This window comes from Ascaphus truei, chromosome 16 (genome assembly GCF_040206685.1).
Source record: "Ascaphus truei isolate aAscTru1 chromosome 16, aAscTru1.hap1, whole genome shotgun sequence".
NCBI classification, from domain to species: domain Eukaryota; kingdom Metazoa; phylum Chordata; class Amphibia; order Anura; family Ascaphidae; genus Ascaphus; species Ascaphus truei.
Window position 1 is genome coordinate 34,188,682 of NC_134498.1, and position 24,314 is coordinate 34,212,995.

Here is a 24,314-nt window from a genome sequence, read left to right on the forward strand (position 1 = left end):
CAATTAAAAATGGAGTACATCATCTCTACGCAGCTAGTTACTAATTACACACAAAGGAGCCTTAATACAAATATTGTACTAGGAAAAGTACACTGAGAGTTGCCTCTCGTTTGAGTACTGTATGTCCGGGGTATAAGACTCTTGATTTACAGTTAGAGAGCTCCTTTTTCCCCCCCTTTATTCTACAATACCCTTAACCACTGAGTCAGAAGGGCGAAGATGGTCATGTTTGCTGATACTTCTACAGCCTACGCATTGCACAGCTCATTCAATGAATCAAAGGGATATGCATCCCGTAACATTTTAACATGTTGTGAAAGATAAATACCCACAGCGAGGACGGGCTAAAAGCATAGGGCAATATGTACAGGCTAAAATGCACCTTTTCAAAAACAGACACAGTAGCCGGAGCAATGACTGTTAAAAGGAGCAAATCAAGCCAGGGAAAGCCTCCCTCCTCCCAAAGAATTGAAGCAGGAGGTCTTGAGAGCTGAACCTCATTCATGTCAGCTGCGGTGACCCCCTGCTTCCAGAGATACTCCCCGTCGTAGGGGCTGCCAGTATCAATCCTTTTTAAAGCTCCAGCATCACGTGGGCCAATAGGAAGCCGCACCGGATGACGTCACGGCTTCCTATTGGCCCACTGGGTGCGGGACCTTTGAAAAGCAGCCATTTCGTGATCCCCGCTAGCCGAGCAGAGCAGCTACAGGCATCTGCTATGGAGGCAAGAATCTCTGGAAGCAGAGGGTGGTCGGAGCTGAAATTAACAGGGCTCAGCTCCAGAGACCCCAAATACATGCAAATGTGGTTACAATATCCCGAGAGGTGTCCAAATGCATAGCAAACAAACAGCATTTACTATATATTTTGGAAAGCTAACTGCACTGAAAATAAAGAGTGGAATATTCCATGTACCATTTCTCTGATCCCTTGCCTTGCCTGGGTCGGTCTCTTGCTGAAGTAGAGTGGTTAAGAAACCTGAAAGCAAAATGAATAAAGCCTATTTTAAATTCACCTAACACCAGGATGACTTGCTGTTCAAAGACATGCCCAGGAGCTTCCTTCATGATGTATTATTTGAGTACTGAAAGAGGCATGGAGCATTCATTTTATTAGAACCAAGCCCCGGGGACTCAAATGCAACTAAATGACTGCTTCACCCACAGGTTTCTCTAGACCAGTGTTTTTCAACCAGGGTTACTATGAACCCTTGGGTTCCCCAGGCATCCCTAAAATGTTCAGGTCATTTGAAAATTGTATCAAAAACATAAGAATTAACAATGCGTCTGATCCCAGAAGCCATATTAGAGAGGGTTGGGGTTCCTTATAATGCATCTGATCTCAGACGCGCTATGAGAGAGGGTTGGGGTTCCATACAATGCATCTGATCTCAGATGCGCTAATAGAGGGGGTTGGAGTTCCTTACAATGCATCTGATCTCAGACGCGCTATTAGAGAGGGTTGGGGTTCCATACAATGCATCTGATCTCAGATGCGCTATTAGAGTTGGTTGGGGTTAAATACAATGCATCTGATCTCGGACGCGCTAATAGAGGGGGTTGGGGCTCCTCAGAATTTCACATAGGGTTTCTTAACCAAGGTTGAAAGCCATTGCTCTAGACTGTAGGCTGAATTTGCCGTGGTCTAGAGTGGACCGTCAAACTATTCAGTTCTTCCTATTGACACGTGATCTGAGACAATGACTATAGATCTGACACGCATTTGCAAAGTTCGCCCTTATTTGTAATGCAGAAATTGGCATACCACCTGGTAACTAATACCCAAAGGCTTAATTATCCAATAGCAAGCCAACCGCTGCAGTATCTCAGGGAAAACGGGGAACGGAAGAAAAGGCTGCAATTTTTTGTTTCTTTGCATAAACGCAATAATGAGAGTGGGGGGGGGGGGGGGGGATGCTCACCTTAAAATAGTCCTGAACACATCATTTATTAGCAGTGATCAACACTCTCAAATAGATATTTGATTTGGCCATCAAAAGTATGTATGTAGCATAAGGTATTTTTTTTATGCTAAACTAACTTTTGTAAAACAGGTTCCATCCATTCAAAGTCCAATTCATTTAGGAAGGGGACACATATTTACCTATAAGCAATCAGAACTTAATAGTAGACTATTCAATTGTACTCCAGTACACCAATTTCCTATTAACCATCAATTTGGTGTGCTACACCCAGAACCCAAATGTGTACGTTTGCTTAAATAAACCAGTTCTTCTCTCATAAAGTGAGATCACACTGCATGCAAAGCTCGCCAACCATGGCTCGTGTTTCCATATGATTAGATAGCCATTAAAAATCTTGCCTCGGAGGAAAGGATATTATAGATAAAAATGGTGCTCCAGAAAGTACAAAGTGCCAGTGTTGCTTGTAAAATATTTAACTACACAATGTATATTAACACCGTACCAATGCTACCTCCCCTTTGCTTAGGGTCATGTACACTGTATGATAATCAATTCTCTAAGGAGGGCATACTGTAGGTTGCTTTCACTATTGCCTCTTTAGCATTGTTCGCAAGCTTGTTTCCTATACTAATCTGCTTTGAAGGACTCAAGGTGTTTTCTCCCCGTAGAGAGGAATTCAATCTCAAACACAAGATACCTTGATGCGCGTCCTGCTGCTCTGGTCCTCTGGAAAAGCTTTTCACTGAATGAGGTTCTATAACTTAATGGTCTCCGTCTGTATTCACATTTTCAAGCACACCAACCAAACCCAAAGATGGAAGAAAGAGGAAGATGTAGATAGGTAACGCACAGAGGTTGTTAGTTTTGCAAGAAAGGAAAACGGATAGATTTAGGCATCATGTGATCCAACGGGCTCAAAGAATACACATGCAGTACAGTAGGCGATATTAAAGTTGAATTGTTAAAAGGTGGGAAATTGTAACATCAAAGATATTTAAGTGTATTTAAAAGTATATTCTTTTAAGCATTCATTATTTAAATTAAAATAACAGGTTGAATGACACTGGCAATAAATTAGTTGCAAGCATATGGTCAAGTATTTTTACAAAGTCACCATCTAGCAAAGTCCATTTTCTCTAACGCACTCCGAGGACTTGGCATTTACAGTATTGTTTGCACACTGCTGTAGTACCTGGCATTGGAAAATACCTGTTATGCTTTTCTTGCTGCAATAACTGCGCCGCGATTTTCCGCAAGTCTGTCACGTCCTTTAGCTCATCGTCTTCCTCTTCTTCTACCAGAAGCTGCTCTTTCTGAAGTCTTCAAGATAAACGTATTTATTTTAAAAATGTATGCAGCTTTTATAGAATCACAATCTATGTCAGGGGCGGCCAACTCCGGTCCTTAAGGGCCACCAACGGGCCAGGTATTAGGGATATCCCCGCTTCAGCACAGATGGCTCAATCAGAGGCTCAGTCGAAGACGAGGCCTAGGATTGGGCTACCTGTGCTGAAGCAGTGATTTCCTGCAAACTTGACTTTTTGGTGGCCCTTGAGGACCGGAGTTTGCCACCCCTGGTCTTTGCAAAGACATGGCAAACGGATTTTAATGCTTCCAATGTGGTCACTGGTATACAAAGATTCCAAAAGTAAAATGATAACATCACCTGGCAATGTGCAAGAAACTGAAAAACCAATTGGACAAGGAGTATAACTATAATATATTGAATGACAATTGCTCAGATGGTATCTCTCATACCCATCATAAACACATTGAAAAAACAAAAGAATGGCCAAATAAGAAACAAAAAGACATATGGTAACTATATACAAATATATTCAGGGACAACACAAGGAGCTTTCAAAAGAACTATTCATCCCAAGGGCAGTACAAAGGACACGGGTTCATCCCTTAAGGTTGGAGTAAAGGAGATTTCACCAGCAGCAAAGGAAAGGGTTCTTTACAGTAAGGGCAGTTACAATGTGTCATTCATTACCCATGGAGACTGTGATGGCAGTTACAATAGGTATGTTCAAAAAAAGGTTGGACATCTTTTTAGAAAGGAAAGGTATACAGTGATATACCAAATAAGGAAACATGGGAAGGATGGTGATCCAGGGAGTAATCTGGATCTGTATTTTGAGTCAGGAAGGAATTTATGTTTCCCCTTATAAGATATCATTAGATATTTCACTGAGGTTCTTAGTTTGCCTTCCTCTGGATCAATATACTGTAAGTACAGATATAGGATAAAGTATCTCTCGTCTGAATTTAGCATAGGTTAAACTTGATGGACATATGTCTTTTTCAACTTCATCTACTATGTAACTATGTAAGACACCAGCGAGGATATCCAAAATTAGAAACATTTATTCAACCTAATGTAGATACACATTGTAGTAAGATCAGAACTCAAATGATGATACATACATGCATACGCGCGTGTGTGTGGTAATATCAACTAAACAAGAGACATTTCTTGTCAGACTCTTGATAAAGGGTGAGTTCTGGACTTATTGGCCCAGTCTGTTGGTTTCGCAAGTATACATAGTACAGCGGATAAACAAAATGCTGAATAAAATTGCTGAAGCCCACCTTCTTTCTTCTTCCCATTCTTCCTGCTCTTCTCCTCTCCCAGACTTCTCACTCAGTTTGCCACGTTCCTTAATAAGACAACGTGATGAAAACATTACCATCAAATCCTACAACATCAGAGAACAGAGGATTTGGGACATTTTAGCCTATTACCTTAATGTAAGAGACGAAAGGACCACTGAGCTGCACGTCTCCGTGGTCAGGAATAGCAGAGTCTTCTGCACTTGCATCATAGTCATCAATGTCCTGATCGAGACCTGCAGAATAAATATATGGAGAGGTATCTACTTTCCATTCGATACCCAAATATCCTTACGGATCCCCCTTCATGTTCTCATAAATGGAATACAAACCAGAGTTTTATCATTGTTTCAAGGAATATTAAATGAACGCACATTTTTATACAGTACTTTTTCGCACCCCAGTGAGTAATGCCATGTGTCGGGTGAGAAAAATAACTGTATAAAAATGCCGGTTTTATATGCCAATTTGTACACCTTGATAAAGGGCATGTAGCCAAAAACGTGTAGGTGCGTTACTACTGCTCAAAGGGTCTCCCCATGACCCATAAATACATTTTTCTAGTTTTTCCATGCGAAGCCCCCTCCTGCTTGTTTCTGGCAGTGCTCTGCCCTGTCTCTATTCTTGCTTATCTACCTCTCGTGGAAAGAAGCTTGCCGTTGGATCTACAACGTGGAATACATGGAGGATTTATGGACACGCACTGAATAAGTTACCTCAGGTCCGATTTCTCTTTTATATCTTATTGGCCAGTTAGGGACATACAATGTACTGTTATTTTCTGTGCTTAGACCATTGACAGCACTAGGTACTAATCCCCCTTTTCTCTGTCATGGGATGCTGATATTTCTTACTACCATATGTAGTCCCAACTGAGGAGTATTTATAATATTATAAGGATACAATTCACCTTTGCAGCACCAGTTTCCTATCTACAATCAATAAGGAGGAAGGGGGAAGATGTACCCAATCCCTCAACTGTCCCGATTTCAAGGTCATTTAATGACAGCTATGCAGTTCCGTTAAACAGTTTATATCTGCTAACAGGGACAAGAAATGTAGTTCCAAGTTTTGATAAAACAAGCTCCTTGTTTTAAACAAAAATGTCAATGTTTCTCTGTGCTAAAATAATACGGTGTGTCTGTGTCTGGGGATATATTGCACAGATATACAATGGTTTCTTTGCATTCAGCCGTTTTTTTTTTTTTTTTAAATCAGCAGTTCACCTACCCAAAATATTCTGGGTTTTTTTCTCACATGGATGGGAGACAGGGGCACCCAGAGCCGAAGTGCTATTTTCAGCTGCAAGGCAGCTCCCGATTCCCAAGATACTTGTCGAAGGTAATTGCTGTACCATCCCATCCAGAGTATACAAAACAGCTGTTTATATCCCCTGTGTCGCACAAGCCTATAAAAAGCCACGTTGTCATCCTTCGCGGCTTCCTACCAGCTCGCGTCACGTGAGGGATTTAAATACAAGGAAGTACCGGTGCTGGATTTTCCGGTAAGTATCTCAGGAGTCAGGGGGTCCGCTAAACTTAAAAGTAACGCAGTTGAGCTCTGAGAAACCCCCAGCTTTCCAACCTGCTGCTTTAAAATTCACATGTAGACGTGTATCACATGGACAATCATATTGCAAACCAGCATGACCTGGCGTATACCGGAAGCATTGTTCTGCGACATCCATTCAACACTAGAACTTGCTGTTCAAGTATTATCCCAGATTAAAACGCACTTACCTTTATGCGACTCAAGTTTGCTTCCTAGTAAGTGATTGTCATGTTTCAGTGCCTGGTCTCTTGTTGATTCAGATACCTGAGAGTGAAGGCTGATTGTATCATCGTCTGATGGCTTTGGAGAGGGGTGGGGGTGGGGGGGGGGGGAGAAAGCATAATGAGAATATATACATAATCTAAATATTCAGTGTGTTCATTCATCTTATAGATACATCATTTATTAAACACACGCAATTGTCACTACAAACAGCAGACAGACATGCTGGCGGATTACCAATGCACATTTTCCTGTATTGAGAAGCATTTTTTTTTTTTCAAATTCTCCCCCAAGTAGATTTATATTTTATAGCCAGTATTTTAATTAAAAAAGGTGTCAAAAGCATGTTTTAAATAACAGATACAAAAATACAGATATTTTACAGGGAAAAACATGAATTGGTGGGGGTGCTAATGTAGAGTAGTCTAAATCTCAAACGCTTTTAATGACTTCAAAGTGATTGACCGTGTTATTAGGGTTGCCAGGTGTCCGGTATTGAACCGGAGAGCCCAGTATTTGGTTACTCTGTCCGGTAAAAAATGAGAGACAATACCGGACATGAACCAGCAGGCTTTTCAATGGCTATTCTGCCAAATGTCATAGGATTAAAAAACATGCACCATGTTAGCTTGTTCCCTGCATGTCAACAAGGAAAATGGATTGTGCTGCTTGTAAAGAATGTTTCAGTGATTAAATATCCCTCGAATAAAAACGGTTTGTTCTGGAATCCAATCCCCAAAACAGATGAAAAACTTGTATTAATAAAAGTCAATAGTATGTAGACTTATTTTATATTGGCGAAAAAACTCTCAATCTTAACTTGGTGCTCTAAAGCTTCTAAAACTATTGTTAATAACAAATTATACATATTATATGTAAAACAAAACAAACATTTTCAGATGAACCATTTCAAGTGCTACTGTTACAAAATAAATTTGGCAGAGAATAAGTGTTATCCATTATATCAGTGGTTTTCAACCCTTTTCTGGTTTGAGAACCCCAGAATTCGATTGTGAAAGTCTGGGGAACACACACACACACACACACACACACACACACACACACACACACACACACACACACACACACACACACACACACACACACACACACACACACACACACACACACACACACACACACACACACACACACACTTCGGGTAATGTTACAAAATCTTTCAATATTACCAGTGCAAATGTTCACGTCATTAGAAATGGCGAACCATGCCTTTTAAACATACAGTATAGGATACGTTTAGGTCTTGAATCTGTGACGCCTATTTTGCTGCACACCATTAGCTTCCAAGGTTTATTTTCATGTGCTCACAAGTGATATTTTTATTTGCTGTACGCTGCACGGTGGAGGGTTTTTGTCACTCACCATAACTTATGTAAATGTGTGACTGAAACCTATGCCGGCTTCACATTGCACAGCCAGTATAACCATCCTCACACAGATGAGACCCAAAAGATCGAAATAGCTGTCCGAGTAGGTTTTACTGGCTATGCACTTCTTAAGCCCAGGCTGAGCTGAGCTGTGTAATGCAGCAGGTATAAGCTTATGGGGGTCCATGTTAAAGTAAACATGAAGTAAAAGGTGACTTATCATTTGCATGTCATTTCCCAGAATCCCTGGCTGCAGTGGAAGCACTGTTTGCCAAGAGATTATGGTGAAAAGCCGGGTTGCAGACCTGCCAGAGACAAGTGATATTTTTACTTGCTTTTCATGAACTGTAAATACAAACATACATTTTCCGTATTTGTGCTATTATTGTCTTCATGCGTTAGGTTTAATATAACCTACTAATAACTTTAAAAAGAGCAGCGGTGGTACTTAGTTGCCAGATTTAATTTAAGATCCCATGGTGTGTAGAAAAGATGTTTAAAATATTGGTGTTGTCCAATAATCTTAGACACAGATTTGTCAAATGTCTGGCCAGAAAAATTGGCCTCTTGTGTTACCAATTGCAGCATTTCCCTTATTGGAAGGTAACTAAGAAGGGAAATGCTAAATAGAACACTGATAAGCAACGCCCACATTCTACACAGGACAGTGATAATGACTTATACACATCAGAAGCTCACTTCAGTGGTTGACAGACGTTTATCTCCATTGTCACTACCAATCCCAGAATCAGGGCCGTGATTTTTATTAGGGTAGAAGTCCTCCATGCTGCAAGAAAAACCCCAAGAGGTGTATTACATTGAAGAAAAGATTGGGACAATGAACGGGATGCAGATTCTGTCATGTTAAAGTAAACTTTAAAAAGGCAGAACACTGTTTACATCTGTTATATACATGATCTATGATCCTCAAACAAACTGCTCATTGAATGCCATTATATCACATACAGGGAAGTAACGTACCTGTCTGTGAGAGGCTGGGAAGGCATTCTTTTCACCAATGAGGGCAAATCCAGAGAGTCCGGTTTCTTTTCTATTCTGCAGCAAGCTTGAATGTTCAGAAATTTAAATATATGCACTTTACCCTTCAGACAAATCTGTAAGGAATGAATGAGAACAATAGTCTGTTTTCTGTATTACAAAGCTCTTTAAGCTAAATTTACTATACAAATTTGTTTTAGAATTTAAATGAGTACTTCAGTATTAGGCAACACCTTTTTTTTATTTGGACGAACAATTGATAATTTAGGTCAAGCGTCCAAGAGTTCTACTCAATTTTCAGGTCAAGCAACACTAATTTACAAATCAGTTTCACTTGACCCAAGAGTACATCTCTTGAAAGCTTGTCCGAAAATATCAATTGCTAATCCAAATAAAAACATATCACCTAATACTGAAGTTACTCTTTTATTATCAGTGTGACCAGCAGTCTCGCTTTTAAGCTACTGTCCCGACTATCTCTTGCTATGTCCCGGTTTTGCCAGTAGCAGAGAGAAAAGTAGGTTCTGCAGCTGCAACTTCTCCTCCAGCCATTAGGTGGTGCTGGCTGCGCAGCTCATGCACCTCCTCCTCTGCTTGAAGCGTTCTAAGGCTGCGCTTATAGTGCCGGCGACAGCGAGGCAAAACAAATGCATTGTAGCCATCGTGTGTGCTTATAGTAAGCGCGACGGAGCGACGGATTGGTCGCGATCGCTGGAAGTCATCTCTATTTGATTTTCCAGCGACCGTCGTGTCGCTGGCACTATAAGCGTAGCCTAATGTAAGCGAGACACTAATAGGGAGGGGGGGGGAAGGTGAAAGAGGCACAGGGGAGGGAGGGGGCAGAGGGTGAAAGAGGCACAGGGGAGGGAGGGGGCAGAGGGTGAAAGAGGCACAGGGGAGGGAGGGGGCAGAGGGTGAAAGAGGCACAGGGGAGGGAGGGGGCAGAGGGTGAAAGAGGCACAGGGGAGGGAGGGGGCAGAGGGTGAAAGAGGCACAGGGGAGGGAGGGGGCAGAGGGTGAAAGAGGCACAGGGGAGGGAGGGGGCAGAGGGTGAAAGAGGCACAGGGGAGGGAGGGGGCAGAGGGTGAAAGAGGCACAGGGGAGGGAGGGGGCAGAGGGTGAAAGAGGCACAGGGGAGGGAGCGGGCAGAGGGAGAAAGAGGCACAGGGGAGGGAGGGGGCAGATGGTGAAAGAGTCACGGGAGGGAGAGAGGGGGGTGAAAGAGTCACGGGAGGGAGAGAGGGGGGTTAAAGAGTCACGGGGAGGGAGGGGTTAAAGAGTCACGGGGAGGGAGGGGGTGGGGTTAAAGAGTCACAGGGAGGGAGGGGGTGGGGTTAAAGAGTCACGGGGAGGGAGGGGGTGGGGTTAAAGAGTCACGGGGAGGGAGGGGGTGGGGTTAAAGAGTCACGGGGAGGGAGGGGGTGGGGTTAAAGAGTCACGGGGAGGGAGGGGGTGGGGTTAGAGTCACGGGGAGGGGTGAAAGAGAAAACAGACAGACTTTTTTGGTACTTACCTGTGCTGGAGGGATCTGCATAGGATTATTATCCAAAATGATCAATTGTAGATGACGCAGTTTCCTGTAACTTACTGGAATTTCAGTAATTTTATTACATGAAAAATCCAGCTTTACCAAAGGAAGGGATGACAACTCTAGAAAGATAAAATAGAAGATGTACTGTATGTACCATTCGTGTTGTCCCAATATTAAAACACAAGCACTGCCTTACAACTTTAGTCAAAGTAATGATCCTGACAATTATCCGTTAATTTATTTCTTTGTCCTACAGCACTGGAACCAGGGGGCCTTCAGTGCTTCCTACTGGCACACAGGACCTGTGAAATCAGGCCGGTAAGTGCCTAGGGTGGGGGGGAAGAGAACACAGTTTAGCTCTGGAGGACCTCCTCCCACCCGCCAAACAAAAATAAAGTTACAAAAAAAATGCAGCAACCTCAACGGAAGCCTATAGGAATTTTACTCCTATAATGTCAGTTTCATAGTAATATCATGAGATATTATGCATTTTAATTCATCTGGTGCTTCAGGGGGTTAAAAATACAATATATTGGTTTATGACAGTTCCAGATTTGCCATGGATCTGTGCTGGATTTCAAAAGGTACGTAATTGAAGTTGGATCTTAAAAGTACAAAGGAATGGTTTATGGCCTGGTAACCCGTTGGTCCGGCATAGTGTTAATAAAATGATAGAATCTAGAGATAAGAACGTATGTTTTGCCAGAGCTGGAAGTAAATTGTGGCTTTCCTGACACAAACAAAATGGACACTGTTGACGTTTTCAAAGCATCCCTGGAAGGATGAGAGTGTCCTATACCATCCCAAACATGTGGCTCAAAGTACATTGTCCCTGTCTTGCCTTCAAATGCTTTCTGCGCAAGCTACTCAATCTGAATAAACTCCTCATCCCTAACACACGCAGCACTCATCACCTGACATCTGACTCCAAAAGACTGTTCACGGTCCCAAGGTTCAAGATAGAAGAGCGACCGGATTCTGTAACCATGCACCCGGATTCTGTAACCATGCACCTCGGGACTAGAACAACCTACCAGAAACTTCCAAAGCCGCCAGCAGCGTCAATTCTTTGACGACTTGTGTGTAAACATAACATTTAGTCTCTGTGCATTTATCGTAACCGTGTATTGTCAATATAAAACTGTGCCCGGGGCATACCTGAAAACGAACGGTAAGTCAGTCAATGTATTACACACGCGCACACCTTTAGCTATAGATAAGTTGCCAGCTTTAGAAAATAGTTTAACAATTACTATATAAAAAGGCTGAAGCCATCTGCAGGTACTCCAGTAACGTACCATCTGGCAACACTTGGAGGTTATTCCGTCTCAGATTTATTTCTCTAAGTGAATGCAGTTTTCCTATTTGTTGGGGAATAACTTGTATTTCATTGCAGCTGACATCCTAAGAAAAAGAGGTAGAAGAAAGAGAGTTATAACAGGATTCCACTTTAACTGAAACATTTAACCCTCACATTTTGCAAGGTTGGGTAAATCCAAAAGAATGTCAAATCAATTTGGGAATTATTCAAGTGCTGAGCTGGAGGAGAAGAATAAGTGGTAAATAAAAACAATTTGCAGGCCAATCTGATCGAATGTAGTAAGGTTTTTTATGGGGGGGGGGGCGGGGGTGGGGAGAGAGATTTAAAGGACGAAGTTAATGTGAAAATGTACTTACTAGCTCCATCAAATCTTTCAATTTTCCAACCTCTTCCGGAATAGAAATCAATTTATTATTACTAACCACCAAAACTTTCAGCGGCAAGTCAAACAGATATTTTGGCAACGTTGATAAAAGATTTCGACTGAAAAGGAAAGCAAAATGCAGTTGTAATAAGGCCAGAGATATGACTTCATGATTTATGTATATCAGACAGCACTGGCGTTGAATATTTTAACATAAGGAGATCGGTGGGAAGCAGAAATTACACATGTTCATTTCAGCTCTGCGGACCTCTAGTTGGAGGTTTAAATCTCCTGGGTCAGGTGGACCAAAATGTAAGCCGCAACATCAGCAACGGCTTCCTATTAGTTTAGGGGGCTCTCAATAACCGGGACTTGCCCACTGCACCTTTCCTGGCAAGTATCTCAGGAAACCGGGTGTTATTGTAGTTAAAATTAACACGGTTCAGCGCCAGAGATTCCCTGCACCCCATCCATGTTAAAAAGACAAAAGGGCATGCACTGAACTTGGCACTCAGCTTTAAGTTACTCTGCTCTTAAACAAGCATTGCCTTTACAATTCTATGTGTGTGGTTTTTTTATACAAAATCAGTTGTATAGTATTAAATACAGCATTTTTTTTTATTCTCCCACCCACTCCATGCCCTTTTTAATGAGTTTTAATGTATTCATAGGGTGACCGGATGTCCCAGTTTAGCCGTCTTTGCCCCCCCCCCCCCTCTTTTTTTTATTTCCTGGGTTTTGGCCGTTCGCGCGTGCGCAGCTTGCAAGTGGCGATGGCGCATGTGTGGCAGATACTTCCCTACGTAATGGGGCCGGCCTCTCTGCAGCCAAAGGAATTGTGTGCCTAATGAAATAGCCAAAAAGAAGGATCCAGCGCTCCACGGATTTTGCAAAATTTGAAATTTTATTGCGCAATAAAATGTGAAATTTTGCAAAATCCGTGGAGCGCTGGATCTTTCTTTTTGACAGTCCAAGTGGATGTTGACAGGTACCCTTGAACCAGCAGCATGGTAATACTTGTTGGTTTATAACATCTTAGAGTGTGCAGCATATTACTGTTTATTTGCCTAATGAAATAGCGGCTTTAAATGTCATGCGGGCCAATAAAAAGCCGTGACGTCATCCGGAGCAGCTTCCTACTGGCTCACATGACTGGGAGGATTGAAACTGCAGAGAGATACCGGCAGCACCTACAGGAGGTACGTATCTCTGTAAGCAGGGGGTCCCCGGAGCGGAAATTAACGCAGTTCCGCTCCGGAGACCCCCTTCATCAATCCAGTAATTAACCCGACAAGCAAACGGGCAGACAAAAAACAACCATATGTTTGTTTACATCGAGTGGATTATCCACCATAATAATAATAATAATAATAATAATAAATATATAAAAATCGCCAAAAAAAAAAAAAAAACTACCTACCTGATATTTAGGTAAGTTAACATTTGAAGATTTTTAATCGTCTCTGGAATGCACTTGATGCAATTGTGATACAAATGTAAGGTTTCAAGTGGTGCGAACAGGCAAACGTCTGGTGGGATCTCTGTAAATCTGTTCTTAGAGAGGTCTGAAAGACAAGGAAAAATATTCGTTTTCATAGTGGGCCTAGAAGAAAAATAAAAAACACATTCAACCTATGTTAAAATGTTATCTTTGATAATCATCCTATATTTGTATTTATATTGACCAAGAGAAAGGAAAGCAAAAACCCTGCAGTGGGGGAGGAAGAAAAAAAGAAAAGAAAAAAATGAAGCCAATTATGTCTCATAAGGGGATAAATAAATGCCGTTCCGAGTCCAGTAATTGAAAGGAATGCTAATTGGGGGAGAAATCGGATTCCCATTTTTTATTTAATTGGCATATCCCTGTATAAAAAATTATTCTAGCCTTTTCTTAAACTTAGCTTTTACAAATCTGTAATTCTCTGTGCAATTTGGTGCACTCTTTCCAATTCTATCCTATCCTTTTTACGGAGAAGTTCTCAAATCTGCATTTCAGAGGTGGTCTTAAAAATGATTTCTACAGTGGCAAAATAGTGCTGCCTTCCCCTTCATCTATTCCCAGTTTTACACATGATAATATCTTATCAGCCTTTGCAGCTACTGCTTGACACTGGGCACTATTGCTAAGCCTGTTGTCTACGAGCAGTCCTAAATCCTTCTCCATTAAAGATTTACCCAATTTTGTCCCATTGTGTTTGTAGGCAGCATGACTATTTCTTCCTAAATGCATAACATTGCATGTATCTGTATTAAACCTCGCCTGCCATGTTCCTGGCAAAGCTTCCAGTTTATTCAAGTCCTTCTGGAGAGAAATTACATCCTGCTCTCATTTTACTACCATTACATGATTTAGTGCCGTCAAAGATGGAGATTTTGCCCTCTACGCCAAGCTCAAGGTCAATAATAAACAAGTTACACAGTAGTGGCCCCAGTACTGAACATCGAGGCGCTGCACTTACAACTTTAACCCATGTCTGAAAAGACTCAATTGCTGACAACTCTGCTACCTATCCTTCAACTGGTTTACAACCCCATTGAAAAGGTTTTCACCCAATTTCTTTTCATTTGTAAAATAACCTCGAGTGACACCGTATCAAAAGCGTTTGCAAAATCTAAGAAGACTACATCAACTGCATTGCACAGGTTCAAATTCCTACGCACATCCTCAAAGAAAGCAATATGGTTAGCATGACATAACCTCTCCTTCCTAAACCAATGCTATGCCCAATAATGTTGTTATCCAAAATGTATTTCTGAAGATTATTTGTTAATAAACCTTCAAGTAGCTTCCCCACTCTAAGCCAAGCTTACAGGACTGCAATTCCCTGGCTAGGTTCTTACTTCAGTTTTAAAATATAGGCACCACATCAGCTTCACGCCAATATTGTGGTATGGAGTTTTTTTTTAAACATTTGTTTTACTTGTAAACAGGTTGATCAACCCCTTTTCTGGTATTTATCAAAAATATGTAGGTAGCACTTGTGTTTCAAAGCTGCCCTGTATACATCTTAAAGTAACACCATTTATTTGTCTCCTTTATGGCGGAATATATGAGGATGCTACACTTTGAACAATTACCAATAATGAACAGATATCCATCTGCATCATTTGGAACAATTCCAACCATACCAACGTTATGCTCGAATACAAAGTATACACAACATGTTAAAAACAGGTCTATGGATAACATTTAATTTCTACAATTAGGATTTAAAAACAGGATTTCTTTCAGCAAAGAAATGCAGCAGAACATATGGTAATGGGATGTTTACGGACTAAAAAAAACAGCTAAACTAATATGCACAGCTCATTAACATATGTATGTAGATATGTTTGTATTTGAATACTAGGGGTCTTGCCGTTTTCAATGTACATGCTAAAAGGATTCACTCACATTAAATAAATGTGCATAGAAAAATGGTATACCTTTTTACCTTTTCCTTAGCACGGAGTATACTGTATGTGAAACAGATGTGTGCAAATGTAAACACCCACTGTACTTGGTTGAATGATCTGCTTTGAAGTGTGTGTGTGTTGTAGGCTGCCTAGTAGTGCCCAAATATGACCACACTTGTTTGCCTTAAAAACCCACTTATCAGTACTCATTTATCTTTCTAAAACACCCAGATGACACATTTGTGTCAGATTCATTTGGTTAGGTAGGCTGGACAATACTAACCGTAATCTAACATGACACGTTGATGTTACCATTAGGTATGGGCCAGAAACATGAGATCTGCATTGATGAAAGCATTGAGAAGATGCTAGTTGGTAATCAGTGTTAAGGTGTCAGGTCAGTGGTGCTCAACTCCAGTCCTCAAGTCTCCCCCTCAACAGATCCAGTTTTAAGAATATCCCAGCTTCAGCACAGGGGGTTCAGTCTGGCTGAGCCACCTGTGCTGAAGCTGGGATACCCTGAAAACCTGATCTGTTGGGGGGGGAGGGGGGGCACGAGGGGCAGGGGGGCTCTTGAGGACAAGAAGTTGAGCACCACTCATAGGTTACGCTTTATTACCAAATAGTCTGATGCAAAATGTAACCTTGTTTATGATTTATTTCTACGTGTAATTGTCTATAGTCCATGTAAAATAATTGGTTACATTCAGTTGTATATTTTCAGAATTATTTTGAGGACCATAAAACGGGGGAAATATACGTCGGCGTCGCTCCAAAAGCTGAAAGAGTTCCCAAGAGCTGCCCCTTCTGCACAGAACCAGTGTGCTAAGGGTTAACGTTGGGGATTGCTTGCAGTGTTTCTTCAGCCCTGACACGTGCACTGTGTATTGCCCTGGACCAAGGACTTGCATACAGTAGCACAGCTGAATTCATTCAGAACCTCTACAGCCTACATTTGTGTTGTTCCAAAGGCAAAGGGCAGCCATAGGGTGTCAACTGCTCGCTGATGCAGCTTTTCTGTACCCTATGTTTTCACTTACCCTTCCTTATAGATTGTAAGCTCCTTGGGGGAGTGACCTCCTTACCTACTGTAACAATGTATGTTATTGTTTCTGTCATTTTATTGTGTTTTGTCCTCCAACCCTATGGCATATGTTGTCGTGTTATAAAATGATAATGATATATAACACTATAGTATATAGGGACAGTACACGGAAGATACAGTAACGCGATGGGGTTAAATAGATGATGAGGTGACTTGCTGTGTATACAACTGGTACAGATGGTAGTTGGCACAACTGAGAACAAACCAAACAGGATGTTCTCACGATACGCCAGCACGTCTGCCCAAAAACCATAACAAAAGCGTGAGGGATGTTTGGACATTTTATGCACAACATTTACTGTTCCAAGAAGCTGCACTAAGCCTCGCAAACTTGTTTACTCTTATGCATAAAAACGGTGTTCACGACACACTGGAGAGTCCCGCAACGGATCTGTGTAAGGTGCCGGGCTCCCCAGCAGTTCCGTGCTGACCACTTGTGTAAGGTGCCGGGCTCCCCAGCAGTTCCGTGCTGACCACTTGTGTAAGGTGCCGGGCTCCCCAGCAGTTCCGTGCTGACCACTTGTGTAAGGTGCCGGGCTCCCCAGCGGTTCCGTGCTGACCACTTGTGTAAGGTGCCGGGCTCCCCAGCGGTTCCGTGCTGACCACTTGTGTAAGGTGCCGGGCTCCCCAGCGGTTCCGTGCTGACCACTTGTGTAAGGTGCCGGGCTCCCCAGCGGTTCCGTGCTGACCACTTGTGTAAGGTGCCGGGCTCCCCAGCGGTTCCGTGCTGACCACTTGTGTAAGGTGCCAGGCTCCCCAGCAGTTCCGTGCTGTAAGGAATCCACACCTCAGTTTACTGCTTATCTTGCCTCACAGACCTGTGCAGTCCTTTAACACTCCCTCTGGTATCTACTGCAGCTGTGCAAGCTATCACTGCAACCTAGCCTTGTACTCACTCATTGGAGCAGTGCCTTCCCACCCTCCTCCGGGGATTGGCCTGCTGGCCTTTAAGTACTGCATCCCCACAATCCTCCTCTGCCGAGCATAACCCTTCCTGGTTTTCACAAGTGTTCTGCCACAAGCCCTATGGCTTGGCTCTGTTGTTTTCTAATCTCTCTAGTTCTATTCCCTAGTTCACGCAGAGTTCTGTTCCTGTCTCCTATGCTGAAGTGGAGTACTCTCCTTGTTGACTTCAGCTCCCGGTTTCCTGAGACCGGCTGCTAGTCTCACGCAGGGGTCGGTTCCTGTCTCCTGTGCTGAAGCGGAGTACTCTCCTTGTTGACTTCAGCTCCTTGTTTCCTGAGACCGGCTGCTAGTGTCACGCAGCGGTCTGTTCCTGTCTCCTGTGCTGAAGCGGAGGTTTCCCCAGTTTCCCCAGTGTTGTCTTCAGCTCCCTGGTTCCTGGGGCCTGCTGCTCATTCTCTATTGCAGAGGCCGTGTCCTGGTTCCTGCGCTGAAGCGGAGGATTCTCCAGCCCGCTCAGGACTCTTGCGCTGAAGCACTGATCTACCACTGCTGCCAGGCGGTGTGCCCAATCCGGTCTACCTATCATTTCCTGAGACCAGTACCATGGGCCATGGTCGCCGCACGCGCAGAGTCCACTCCCGCGCTCCTAAGCTGAAGCGGGGAACTCCTGACTACCTGTTGCCGAACTCCTGCTTGAACAACGTTTACCCTGATGTCTCCAGTCCTGACTCTGGCTTGTCCACTGACAATGCTGCCTTCTCCAGTCCTGACCCTGCTACGTACGACTACGAACTGCGCAATCCCGATCAGCCTGCGCGGTCTAAGGTCGGTGCTTTTACAACCCCACCTCAGCCATGCGGTCCGACCCAGGTTTGTGGCGAGCACAAACGTGACACGTGCTGACCACTTGTGTAAGGTGCCGGGCTCCTCAGCAGTTCCGTGCTGACCACTTGTGTAAGGTGCCAGGCTCCCCAGCAGTTCCGTGCTGACCACTTGTGTAAGGTGCCGGGCTCCCCAGCGGTTCCGTGCAGACCACTTGTGTAAGGTGCCGGGCTCCCCAGCGGTTCCGTGCTGACCACTTGTGTAAGGTGCCGGGTCTCCAGTGCTGAAAGGAACCTAAGCTAAACCATCTATAATATGATGTTACTATTGCTGTAATACAAATAAAAACACCTTTGCTTTAGAACCAAGAGCGTGTCACTGAGCGTATCATTTCTTGGGTATGCTGGTCCATGCCTAATTGGAACACTAGTGCACAGACACCCAATCCTTTCATTCATCTTGGAGAATGTATTCGATGTCAAAAACATCAAGCAAAAAACAGAGTGACGGCTTTAAACCCTCATAGATCCTTGCAAACAAAACGGGAAAAGTGTGAAAAGCCGCAAGAAGCCTGCGACATACCGTAGGCTCACAACCTCAACACTTGGGTGAACATAAATAATAGGATCTACAATGAGGTGTTGCAAAATATATACATAGTGGAAGGAGGACTACTCAAGTCAATAAACCCAGCAGCTTAAGTAATCATCGTGTCAGTACTACTATATGCAGCTGCAAATTGGCAACGGGCTGGTCTGAGACCCACACGGAGGGAGCAGTGACCTGTACTTATGAAGTGGAAGATACAGAGTAAACGCTGTATCCATATAAAGTACCGGAGTCTTATGCGTTGAAAGAGAATACCGGGGAAGCAGGACTCGGGAGAGAGAAAAAAAAAAGACGGACAAACAAATGAAACCCTAATCGTCTCAAAAAGGTCACGAGGCATCAGTGTGAAATTACTGGGCACATCTTGGCAGACTGATCATACATAAAAGCAGCAGGTAAAAACAAGAACCACTGGCTAATTTGTGAATTAATATAGTTATAAATGAAGTGACCAAAAACAGCAAGTGTTAAACCAGTTAAAGGGTCGTAAGGGCACAAAACACACTTGTAAGGGTCACATAGAATAATGTTGCCCTGACAAAGGTCCCTGGTGGACTGAAACATTGTCTGTCTAATTCGCACTCCCTGACGGGTGCTGTTCTCCAGCCGGCTCAATTTCAGTGAATGTTCCAGTTGCTGCCCTGGGTGACGTATATACCCCCCCCCCCATCCCTCTTTACGTGCACATGCCTAAACTTATGGCCTTAGAGAGGTGTGCCTGACTGTATACACACACTATTCAAATGACTCCATTTCACGTTGTAGAGGTTACGAGCTTTACTTGGCAAGACTGGAAAAAGCATGAAGACCAGGTGACCCAACTTATCGGTGAAGAAAAATCTACCACCATAAAACTAGCCCTAATTTCAGGAGTAAGAAAGCCACTAAATTGTTTGCCATGAATTCAGGCCAATAATAGTCTCATAGGTTATCACACTAATTAGAAAGCCACAGTCCGCTGAAATCTGCCCAGCTAGACCACCGCCATTGAATATTTTGTCACCTCTGTAATGCGCTCTGTTTATAATACAAATGTGGCGAAACTTGAAAGACGAAGGAGTCATTCTATATTTTAAGTAATTCATTGCATAGATGAATAGATCAACCAGTTTATTAAGTGTGCCATCAGAGGGCCAACACCACCACCGTGGACTAAAGGAGTCAACAGTGACCACCGTAAATATTTTATATTTGCACAGAATTACTTTACAAAGTATGGGCTCCCAATAGTGACACATGGTTTATTCCACAGAGATACACACATTCTCCTAGGCCCCCCCCCTCCTATGATCGGAGGGAGTATGGAACACACTGAGCAAGTCATAGCTTGTAATACACTTGGGGGAGGGGGGGGCAACATACACATTTATTGAAGTCAATGGCTCAAACAATGGAGGTAAAGACAGATGAATGTCATTCAGACAGAAATACTAGCCTTTCTACCTTAAGAACTCATTGCCTGCTTGTTTCCTTGCTTACTATGGGTGTTCTTCGCTTTGGTCAGTTGCAGGTTAACGCACCTGATCTGGCATGAACTGCCATTAAATCTGGTTCAGGTGTGTTAACCTGCAATGGATCCTAGTGAAACCGCCGTTTGCATCTTCTAAATGCCAACGCACATTTTATTTATAAAAATGTTTTAACATTGCGTGTTACCTCTCGTTTTCAAGTATGTATTTAAAGCATCAGGTCATCTAATGTTATCTTGTACCTGGTTATTCCTGTAAGCAATTCTCAACATTAACATATGCAAAGGTTTTAATTACTAAACCAGTTCCTTAGGAACCACTAAAAAAAATAATTACAAAATGGAGACCATCAGCATCACCATGCTACAGTGGGGCATCACCATGCTACAGTGGGGCATCACCATGCTACAGTGGGGCATCACCATGCTAGAGTGCGGCATCACCATGCTAGAGAGGGGCAGGTTACTTCGTTCAACTTGACGGGTGTAGAAACAGAAGATCTTTAGGAAATTAAGCTCTTAATTCAGTTTTAGTAGTGGAGATTCTACACGAATAAAACTAGTAAATACTAGTGTAGTGAAGTAGAGCAGGGGTGGACCACTCCAGTCCTCAGGGGCCACTTGTACTGAAGCAGGGATATCCCCAATACCTGGCCTGTTGGTGGCCCGAGGACTGGAGTTGGCCACCCCTGAAGTAGAGGGTCATTGGGACCTTCCATACTTTGTGTTGAATAATATTAACATTTTTTAGGATGCGAAATGCATTTGCCATTTATTCACATTATCTAGCGGGTACAAACACAGGCACTACATATTTGGTCTGCTAGGGAAAGGCAAGATTTTGGGAGTCAGAAAACCAAGAGAAATATAGTGATCCACATCAAGCTTCAGGATGAACAAAAGGAAGCTAAATAAGCAGGCAAAGCAATATCTGTCCAACTATTCATATGCACGGTCCCTGCACCCATTCCGTGCCATTAACGTTGGAACACAAAAGGTAGCAGCAAAATTAGCTGAGTTAGTATGGCTGCAGGGAAAACCCATTTACATCTGTATGTTAGGGAAGGGTGTCATATTATAGATACAAGCAAGATCCTGGGTAAGCCTGAAGCAATAAATTCCCAATTGATTAGCAGATATTTGCCTTCTCTCCAAATTACTTCATTTACACCCACCTGCTTTGATAGAGGACAAACCTGGCCCCCAATTATCAATTATTTTTTAGACATAAAAAACAGAAATGGATCTTTACATTACAGCAGCCATCCTGCATTTGTTTTGTTTTGGTAAGCTCCGGGGACCCTCCACCTCCCCCCCCCCATTACCGGAGATCCTCCCGGTTTAAGTTGGTATTCCAGCTCAAATACAGGGAAATCAAAATGGCCACTGTCATAATATCACGATATTATGTATTTTAATCAATCTGGTGCTTCAGGGGTTAACGTAGCTACACTTTGATTTAAAAAATACAATACATTGGGTTTATGACAGGTCTCTGTCCAGAGCTTCAAAGAGGATTTAATTGGTGGGTTATCACACAAGGCTCACTAAAACTACCAGATGGGTTGTGTGTAGCCGATAAGAGTCTCGAGATAAGGTCCGTTTTGCCAGAGAGGAGATTTTAACAAAATGGCCCGTTTGAGAACTTTTATAAACAGAATCCTTTTAGGGCAACCTTCAAAGGCATTCTCTGGAGGGTCCTGGGGCATGGCTAAGCAAGTATTCAACCAAAGAGTGACTTTATTAAAAACTAGCTGACATACCCGGCGTTGCCCGGGATGTAAAGAAAAATGATGTTGTTGAAAAAAGTTTGTTTCTAAACAAACAACAGTACAATGAACATGTACCTGAGCAAATATGAGCAAAATCTATGTTTATTGTAATGCTCGTTTATAAAACAACATTTTTAGTAGTTCCAGTTGGAGCAAAGATATACAAATCATTTGGTGATCCGACTCTAGAACATGCCACATATAACTGTCCATGGGAGAAACATGGTGATTCTAAGTTGATACCAGTGCACTTGATTGACTGTCCTTGCGATTTGTTGATGGTGATACCAAAGGCGAGTCCGACTGGGAATTGTAGGCGTTTGAAAGTGAAGGGCATGTCTGTTGGAATCAGTGGAACGCGGGGGATGAAGACATCTTCTCCTTTGGCCTTTCCGGTTAATATAGTAGTTTCAATGAGGTTGGGCATTAATTTTATTAAAAATGAGTGTGTCATGTGACGTCATCTCCTCTGCATAACAGGTACATATTTGTAATCGTGGCGAAAAGACAAATCAAACCGCACCACACACTACTGTACATGGGTAAGATGTGTCAAGGACAGATATCCATTTGTCACGCAAATTTAGGGTCAAGACGGTCACACGGTCTCGTTACGACTGTCATCGCCTGAATCTATTGATATGATTCACGTGTGTCCAAGTATCGGGGAAATGAAGTTATGAGCGTTTATATATTTCAGGCAAAACTTTAAATGTCAAAAGAGGTTTTTTCCCCCTCTGTTGTAAAACCATCAACCCAACAGCTGATTTACGACAGGGTGGGCTTATGTTGTTTTAATGAGAGAATGGTATATAGGTGTTGCCCTGAAGTTATGAAATCAGATTTCAACAGGTGGTGTGTTTTGGACCAAACACGTGATTTCTCATATTTCTACGCCAGTAACCTCTCTGGGGGAAATCCTGACATATTGTAACGTAGTGTATAGGGATTTTTGTTTTATGTTTCATCCTGTTAGTTTAAGAAACTGTTCTGCATTTATTGTAACTATGTTCAAGTAATTAACTTTTTCTGTAATCTGAAGCACTGTATTTCCATATATATTAAACAAGTCTTTAATAAGTGATGCTTTGGGCTCTGAATGAACTGTTGCACACTCTGGAGAGTATTTACATTTTCAGACACATTTTGCTACAACAGATGTGTGTTAAGTGCATAGTTTTTTCTATACTAAAACAGGGACCTGAGACCCTGGCAGATTTATAAATTTACATATTTTTGCATAATTCTTGATTGATGGCAGCATATAGATATGATTGCAATTGAAGAAGTATTAACTCATTGAAAATACCTTGCGGAGAACGAAGGCGAGTTGGAGAGAGTAGCCGTGTGTATTAATCCTGATAACATATCTAAGTCACATGCTCACTTGTGTGTTCGTGACAGATGGTGTAGCTCAACCCCATTATAGCGCGATCTGCTACACGCGGATGCGCTTATAACGCGGTCTCAGAGAGGAGAAAGCTGCAGATGCAGAGTAAGTCCTCGCTGATTATGGCGGCCATTTCACGATACCGGTTATAACGTGGTCTCATTCTGTGGCCCCCAAGCACCACGTTATACCGAGGTTCAGCTGTATATGTGGACGGATTGAGGGACCTTTGCGAAGGTGAAAAGTGGGACATCTTGCGAGCTGTGTATTGACCCTTGTCCCGTATGCAGGTCATGTGCTCACAGGTGTGCCATACACGTGACAGCCACCGTATCCTGTGGTCCCATGGTACCCATGGTTCTTCTGGGAGAGAACCTTGTGGCTTCCTTTTAGACAATACTGATGCCCATCTTTGAATTTAACTAAAATGATAAACATCATGGGAACCCGTGGGTACCCCAAGCTGCACCGTTCTTTCCCAGGAAGATCCCCGTCCCCGCTTAATTTTTTTTTAAATGGACAGGATTTATGTTCAAATAATGTGGTGCCTCAGAACCAAGTCTTCAAACCCGTATTGTGGGGGAAATATACTACATTCTATCTACAAATACAATAATGGTTTCTCTTAAAGAAGCAATCCAAGCTTTATGTTAAAATTAAAATCTGAATGAGTTTTAATATACTGAGAATCTTTTGATTTCTATAGCAGGCTTTAGCACACGTCCCAAGCAGTGTAAGATCTTTGTAACACTTTCCTGTTTGTGATAATTTGTTGCCAATATTCCCAGCAGTTTAAGCTGCAATCTTTAACAACAGATAATGTTACCTTCGTAATACAAGAATACACTGTAGCTGCTGAATTACACTGACTGAAGGATCGGTTTGAAACTGAAAAGGCGGCCATTTAGTGCACCCTGGGAAGCAGGATCT

The 24,314-nt window shown here is 42.7% G+C and overlaps 1 protein-coding gene across 5 annotated transcripts in view; it reads right to left on the reverse strand.

The window, feature by feature from the left end:
• LRCH2 (leucine rich repeats and calponin homology domain containing 2) overlaps nt 1-24,314 on the reverse strand; it is a 50,018-nt gene that overhangs the window by 22,672 nt on the left and 3,032 nt on the right. For 2 of the 5 annotated variants that reach the window (XM_075573127.1, XM_075573126.1), the window contains exons 2-13: nt 13,337-13,481; nt 11,909-12,035; nt 11,530-11,635; nt 10,214-10,350; nt 8,683-8,816; nt 8,401-8,488; nt 6,280-6,391; nt 4,673-4,776; nt 4,520-4,587; nt 3,134-3,244; nt 2,622-2,699; nt 916-978 (exon numbers count right to left, since the gene is read on the reverse strand). In XM_075573127.1, the coding sequence (XP_075429242.1) occupies nt 916-978; nt 2,622-2,699; nt 3,134-3,244; nt 4,520-4,587; nt 4,673-4,776; nt 6,280-6,391; nt 8,401-8,488; nt 8,683-8,816; nt 10,214-10,350; nt 11,530-11,635; nt 11,909-12,035; nt 13,337-13,481 (1,273 nt within the window). The remainder of the gene's footprint in view (nt 1-915; nt 979-2,621; nt 2,700-3,133; nt 3,245-4,519; nt 4,588-4,672; nt 4,777-6,279; nt 6,392-8,400; nt 8,489-8,682; nt 8,817-10,213; nt 10,351-11,529; nt 11,636-11,908; nt 12,036-13,336; nt 13,482-24,314) is intronic. The other 3 variants (XM_075573129.1, XM_075573128.1, XM_075573130.1) reach the window with 2 other exon arrangements.